At 45.1% G+C, this 7,445-nt stretch overlaps 1 protein-coding gene across 1 annotated transcript; it reads left to right on the top strand.

The window, feature by feature from the left end:
• Window positions 1–3,802: 3,802 nt before the first annotated feature.
• On the top strand, window positions 3,803–7,445 carry LOC119292482 (subtilisin-like protease SBT3.6). Its single transcript, XM_037571311.1, has 10 exons — window positions 3,803–3,983; window positions 4,077–4,168; window positions 4,298–4,395; window positions 4,645–4,813; window positions 4,907–5,526; window positions 5,614–5,690; window positions 5,930–6,172; window positions 6,313–6,430; window positions 6,522–6,693; window positions 6,829–7,445. The coding sequence occupies exons 2-10, from the start codon at window positions 4,141–4,143 to the stop codon at window positions 7,344–7,346; spliced, it is 2,043 nt and encodes a 680-aa protein (XP_037427208.1). The 5' UTR covers window positions 3,803–3,983; window positions 4,077–4,140; the 3' UTR covers window positions 7,347–7,445.

Raw genomic sequence — 7,445 nt, 5'->3', positions numbered from 1 at the left:
GGCCGATTTACATGAAATTAATTCCCTCAGTTGTGGTGGCAAATATAATACACATAATCCATATTGTTATGCACTAGCGTGTGTGCGTGTGAAATAGATGGATTATGGTCCCGTACCCAATAAGATGGATATGTATGTGTGTTAGAGAGAGAGGGGAGAGGGGGAGAGAGAGTGAGGAAGAGGAAGGGAGAGAGAGTGTGAGAGGATTTAATGATAAAAAAAGTCGCCAATGTCATTGATATGTATGAGAATATTAATATTGAACTCTTAAAGTTAATGTGGCCCCGTTGTAATACGGAGCTGTGGCTCGCCTCTTTACATGAAATTAATTCCCTCAGTTGTGGTGGCAAATATAATACACATAATTCATATTGTTATGCACTAGCGTGTGTGTAAAATAGATGAATTATGGTCCGGTACCCAATAAGATGGATATGTGTGTGTTAGAGAGAGGAAGAGGGGAGAGAGAGTGAGGAAGAGGGAGTGAGAGAGAGTGTGTGTGAGGATTTGATGCTAAAAAAGGTCGCCAATGTCACTTGATATGTATAAGTATATTAATATTGAACTTTTAAAGTTGATGTGGCTCCGTTACGCACGGCCTTTCTTCTAATAACATAATAATTGCCGTGGTGGTGAGACTGTTCTGCGTGCACCCTTGTGCCGAGGGAATAGACATTTTGGCTGGTTAGTGGGTCGATAGACTCAAATGCCTGGAATCTCTGGCCACGTGTGCTTTCAGCATCACATCACCGAGGTCGTTGCTAGCTTTATTTATTAGTTGAGACGTCCCAGATGAAGAACATCGTACAGTTCCGATAGGCAATTGTTGCTGGAAGAAAGGCAAGTCCACTACCATGTAGTACTATATACACAACATAACCATTAAACTCGGTCATATACCTATTTGATTTCAGAAGCATTGACATATTTTTGCACAAATTCAGTCAATCTTTGAGATAGGTTGAAAGTACACTTTTTCAAGAACAGATGAAGTGGCTAGCAAGGCCTCGCCGGCCGGCCATCCCATTGGATGAGCTCGATAGATTCGGTGCACTGGCCCATGATCATTTCTGTGTTCTCCGAACAGGTGCGCTCTACTATATACTCCCTCCGTCCTACAATATAAGATTGTTTTTCAAACTAATAATAGCTTGAAAAACGATCTTATGTTGTAGGATGGAGGGAGTATGTTGCATCGATCAGAAAAGTGACACCGCCACCGACACCGTGAATGGGCGGTGTCACCACTCACCACCGACGCAGTCTGCCGAAGAAGAGACGAGGTGGACATTCAACTATGAAGGAAGACAGTGTGAGTGAAGCCACATAGGGGAACACAACTTGTTGCCTGCCGCTAGCTAGGCTTTAACCCCAGCCTTATCAGCATAACAAGACTCAGCATAAGAAAAGGGATATGCTAAACGGGAGGTGAGTACGCCGGTGCTCGTCCATCTCATCCACACGGTGCTCCTGTTGTCTTCTTTTGTGTGTGAAATATTTTCAGTGGCTGGCGATGGTGGCTCGTGGTTCCCACCATTTGTGAACCTAATAATGCTAGCTAGCTGCAACAGCGCATGCATATGCATGTGTATTTCTCCTGGTTTCCGAATTGTAAGAATCTCATACTATGTGACGGAAGCATGATGTATGTAGTGTTAAAAAATGCGTGATGTATGTACTAGAGCCAGAGAGCCAACAGACCTTCAAAACGCCCGCAAACGTCCGGACCAACGTGTCCGAATGTTGTTTGCCATCTAACGGGACTTGTATTTGTCTGTGGATGCGTTTACTTGTCCGAATTCCCGCAAACGAGACTTGTATTACGGACGTGGTGGCTTGTACCAGGGGCCTGGAGCTCACTACGGTCTAGCGAGAAGACAGGCGTTTGAGAGTCAACGGACCCGCTTTCTGGAGCCAAGAGAAGCAAACAGGAGGAGAACTTCGTGGATCAATGATGCAGCATGATGCTATAGCCTCCATAGACCATAGCTCACCATACTACTGCCCCATCACTCCAACATGCATTGCAAAAATTAAATAACACAAGTGGCTCACCGTGACTCTCCATCCATCAACTTCACTTGCATGTAGCTAGGTATTTTTTTTACCACAGCCAACTTTCTCTCTTATTTTCCTTTCCTGGAGGACCACACCTTTTACCTGATGAAACTCCTCTGCTGAAAGTCCTCTTCTGCTCACAACAGTAAAATCTGAAAAGAAAATTGGAATTGTTTTATTGGCAAACTTCGATAAATGTTTTGAGTGTTTGCAGAGCTTCATCATGGAATGAAATTAATGGAAGTTGTGAAAGAAACAAAATCAGCACACCATACTGCTTTCAAAAATAGCTACAGAGTATTTTAGAGCGTCGATTTTGCTTTTTCCGCCACTACTTCGATGAATGTCATTTCATATGAAACTTTATAAGCAATCAAAACATTTGTCAAGGTTTAGCACAGAAAAATTAATTCCTAAATTGTTTATATTTTTTCCTGATTGAACTGTTCATCCAAGCTCATTTGATTCCGAGTTAAGAAACATTGCATCCGCTGTCTGCAGGTTATACCAAGCCTTTGCAAGCCATAGCTTTGTTTTAACTTATCTCCTTGACGGCAGCATCCATCCGATGTAGAACTATGGGACAACTGTCCAAACTGAATCATTGATCATGTCCTAAGGTGAAAGAGTGAGGAAAAGTCACATCCCTACCCGGATACCACTTTTTTTTTACTGTGTGTAACTTTGACAGTTAAGTTTCCTGACAGCATAAAGCAATCATGAATATTTTCTAAAATAATAATGTTGAATTTAAATTGTTTGTATGTGATAATATGATGCATACTCAGCTATGTACACCTCACCCATTCTCTTTCTTAGATGAGTAGAACCATAGGCAGTACCGCATGAGAGTGATTTTTCCAACCGTGCACAGTATATAGATCCACCGTCGGTGATTGCTTTGACCTCCGTGTTATTTATTTTAGTTGTTGTAAAAATTTATCTTGTTCCATAATGTTTTGTTCAACTTTTCCCCTGTTTCAAAGTGTATGTCTGTATACCAACGAAAAAATGTACTCCCTCCGTTTCTTTTTAGTTTGCATATAAAGTTTGGTCAAATTCAAATTTGATAAAGTTTGACTAACTTTATAGAAAAAATACAAATATTCACAATCTGAAACCAATAATATTAGATGCGTCATGAAATTAACTTTCGTACCATATAACTTTAATATTGTAGATGTTGACATTTCTTTATATAAATTTGGTCAAACTTTGTTTAGTTTGAGTTTGACCAAATCTTATATGCAAAACGGAGGGATCGGTACCTGTTTCTGACCGAGAATTTGCTGATACAGGAGAAGCGCAATGAAACATTATGATACACTTTGGAATGAGAGAAAAACCTAATGTAACAGTTTGAAACAGAAAGATTTTGACTAGTTCAAAAAAGAGTAGCCTGGATCTCAAAGCAACCATGGAGGGCTGATACATGCACATCTGCGTGGCCCATCTCTGCTTACCGATTTTCAATGCCAATTAAGGGACAGGTTGGACGCCATAACCAACAAACAGAACTGAACCCAATGATTTCTTCTCTAGCTAGCTTGGCTTCTGAGGATGAGGCCTTCCGAACACCATTAGTGACAGGACAGGCTGAATAATTTTTTTAGACAGGCTGAATATTGAGCACGAGAATATATGTGGCACAACGATGAGCGTGGTCGGGGCCTCCATCCACCGCGCCTGCGGCATCCATCTATAAATACCAGCTAGCCAGTGCCCTGCATACAGGCCACACTAATTAAGCAAGCACGTAGTACGCCTCCACTCCACTAGCACTAGCTAGGTGAAACGATATGGAATTGCAGATGTGCTCTTCTTCCTCCTCCTCGCAGCACGCACGGGTGGCTGCTTGGGTGCTCCTACCGCTGCTTTGCTTTTCCATGGTGTTATCCAGAGCACACGGAGGAGAGTCTCGCAAGGCACGTAATTAAATTTTATGCACGCACAACTCTTGTTTACGTGCTCCGAGCTAGCTAGCTTACCTAATTAACCATGCATATCTGCTTCTTCAGGTTTATGTAGCTTACCTAGGCGACGTTAAGCACGGGCACCCAGACGAGGTCGTCGCCTCGCACCATGACATGCTCACCACTCTTCTCCAAAGGTGCGTAACTAATTACTAGCAAGGTTGTTCTTCAGCTCGTCCCTAGCTAATTAAAGTAACTTACTAGCAAGGTTTGCAGAACGAAATTAAATGGCCTTCAATTTGTTCTACTACTTTGAACATTTGTAGCAAGGAGGATGCTTCGGCCTCCATGGTCTACAACTACAAGCATGGTTTCTCGGGCTTTGCCGCCATGCTCACCGCGGACCAAGCAACAAGGCTTGCAGGTCCATCGATTGTCATCATCTCAGTTTTGCTTGCAAGATAGTACTAATCAACTACCACCTCTAGTTCCTAAATAGGTCCCCTTTTTATATTGAAACACAAGATAAAACAAACAAAAAGCACTCGAAGAATGCTTTTGAGACAAATATATATACTATTTCCCCAAGCTTCCAACGTAAATATTTGAAAGAACAATTTACAGCTTTAAAAATTAACTCATTTTTTGGTATGAACTGTGTGATGTTGTGCAGAGTTTCCGGGGAGTCATCAGTGTTGAACCGAGCAAAACATACAGGACCACCACCACACGGAGCTGGGACTTTCTTGGACTCAACTACCCGTCCTCCCATACGCCGGCCAGTGAGCTACTCCAGGCAAGCAACTACGGAGAGGATATAATCATCGGTGTGGTTGACACTGGTCAGTATACATTATGTTAAAGTGGAGTCGCTTCAGCTTTCTTGAACGAATCCGGCAGCCCGCAACCAACTAATAACTGATCAATCGAATCAGGGATCTGGCCGGAGTCGAGAAGCTTCAGCGACCAAGGGTACGGGCCCGTGCCATCAAGGTGGAAAGGAAAATGCCAGGTTGGGCCAGACTGGGGCAGCAACAACTGCAGCCGAAAGATCATTGGCGCACGGTTCTACACCGCCGGGGTCCCCAAAGAATACTTCGAAGGGGCACCACTCTCGCCACGGGACCATGCCGGCCACGGCACACACACGGCCTCCACCGCGGCTGGCTCGGCTGTAGGGCAGGAAGCTGCCAGCTTCCATGGCATTGCCGCGGGGGTCGCACGGGGAGGCGCGCCACACGCTCGCATCGCAGTGTACAAGTCCTGCTGGAGCAAGGAGGGCCACTGCCCCACGCCGGCCGTGCTAGCCGCCATCGACGACGCCATCCATGACGGGGTGGACGTTCTGTCATTGTCCCTGGAAATGAGCGAGAACTCATACGGTACACTACATGCGGTCCTGAAGGGGATCGTCATGGTGCACACCGCTGGCAACGCTGGGCCGCATATGCAGACCATCAGGGACACCTCGCCGTGGGCCATCACCGTCGCGGCAACCAACATCGATCGCTCGTTCGATACAGTGATCACGTTGGGAAACAAGCAACAAATAGTGGTATGTGGATGTAACGGTAACGCAACCACTCTCCATCAAAATTATAAGGGAGTATATAATGTGTGTGCTACGCTGGTTATTCTGCAGGGACAATCTCTCTATTACCAAGGGAAGAAGGACTCATCATCCAGGAGCAGTTTCGGAAATTTTGCATGTTTACGATCGTAAGAAAAAAAAACTCTAACGACCTCAGCAATATCCACCATGAATATTGCAACGTAGGGGGTGCAAATTAGTGATTTCCTTAGGGTACCCTTAACTATTTTTAGTTCAAAGAAATGAAAAACTAGTCATTTGCTTGAACTAAAGAGGGTTAAAAGGTACCCTAAAGTCACCCCTACCACGATGCACACAACAGCCCAGCAATCCAAATACATGCTTCAATTTGCTTTTGTGAATTCAGTTGTACCGCAGAGGTTTTTGACGGCGCCCAAGACCTGAAAGGGTTGATCCTCCTCTGCAACGATCAAACGGGAGCTTTATTCCCGGGGGCGCAATACCTCATGGATGGAGGAGGAACCGGACTCATCATCGTGTCATCCACGACGGACGACATGAGACCCGTGACAGATTGCGAAGGCATCGCCTGTGTAGTTGTCAACATCGAAGACGCGGAGAGGATGTGCCAATACTATGAGGACACAAGGTACAACCATACACGCACAATAAAACTTCATTTAAAAAAAAGTCAAAGTGGAGATGCCATCCAATCAGCTCTGCATGCATGGACCTATTCACACAGCCATAAACTTATGTTCGATGCCATTGATTTTGTTTTGTAAACAGCTCTGCCCAGGCAAAGATTGAACCGGCGGGCACCGTTACGGGCAAGGAGATACTGGCCCCAAAAGTGGCGATCTTCTCCTCCAGAGGCCCATCTGTTACTTACCCCGCCATTCTCAAGGTGTGTACCGTGCCAGCTGCATGACCTTGTTGTATACAGTAGTATGTCATCCCACCTCACGCTGCTGCGACGGCCTTTGGTTCTGTAACAGCCTGACATAGCTGCACCTGGAGCCAACATCCTGGCAGCAAAACAAGATGGGTACGTATTTAAGTCAGGGACGTCCATGGCAGCCCCTCATGTAGCGGGCATCGCAGCGCTACTCAAAGTTTTGCACCCATACTGGTCTCCTGCGGCAATAAAATCTGCCATGGTTACCACTGGTTCGTAATAACAAGACATCATCTAGCATATCTTTAACTCGATACAAGTAGAATGGCATCAAATTCATAGTTCATGCACTTGTGTTGTTTACCTCTGCTTAATTTGTTGGTTTTGCATGTTCAAAATAAATTAAGCCCATGTAACCGATGAACGTGGCATGCCGATAATGGCGGAAGGATATTCGCGGAAGATCGCCGACCCATTCGACTACGGAGGCGGGACCATCAATCCTTGCGGGGCGGCTCATCCCAGCCTCATATATGACATCGATCCAAGTGATTACAGCAAATTCTTCAAATGCACCATCAGCAACAAGAGGACACCCGTGGATTGCAACACCACCACCATGCAACCAGCGTATTACTTGAACCTGCCATCCATATCGGTTCCCGATCTCAGGCATCCCATCACCGTTTCCAGGACTGTGACCAATGTCGGCGAGGTCAATTCTGTGTACCATGCCGCAGTCCAGAGCCCAACAGGAGTCAAGATGGAGGTCGTCCCGCCCGTTCTTGTGTTCGACGCTACCAACAAAGTTCAGACGTATCAGGTGAAGCTATCACCTATGTGGAAGTTGCACGGGTACTACACATTTGGTAGCCTTACCTGGCATAACGACCAAAAGACAGTGAGGATTCCAATTGTGACATGACTTACAATTGAAGAATTCTACTGAGTTGTTGCATAATAAAATAAAAATATCATTTCCACACTTAACAATAAAAAGCAGACATGCATGGCAGTGATGAGG

Source organism: Triticum dicoccoides, chromosome 1A, assembly GCF_002162155.2.
Source record: "Triticum dicoccoides isolate Atlit2015 ecotype Zavitan chromosome 1A, WEW_v2.0, whole genome shotgun sequence".
NCBI classification, from domain to species: Eukaryota; Viridiplantae; Streptophyta; class Magnoliopsida; order Poales; family Poaceae; genus Triticum; species Triticum dicoccoides.
This window is presented reverse-complemented; position numbering and strand designations above follow the sequence as displayed.

Bases quoted from the DNA above. Each gene is read 5' to 3' on its own strand.
- LOC119292482 (XM_037571311.1), top strand. From the start codon at position 4,141: ATGACATGCTCACCACTCTTCTCCAAAG. The intron at 5,527-5,613 runs GTATGTGGATGT...GTTATTCTGCAG, and splicing joins GAAACAAGCAACAAATAGTG to GGACAATCTCTCTATTACCA. The intron at 6,694-6,828 runs GTTCGTAATAAC...AAATAAATTAAG, and splicing joins ATCTGCCATGGTTACCACTG to CCCATGTAACCGATGAACGT.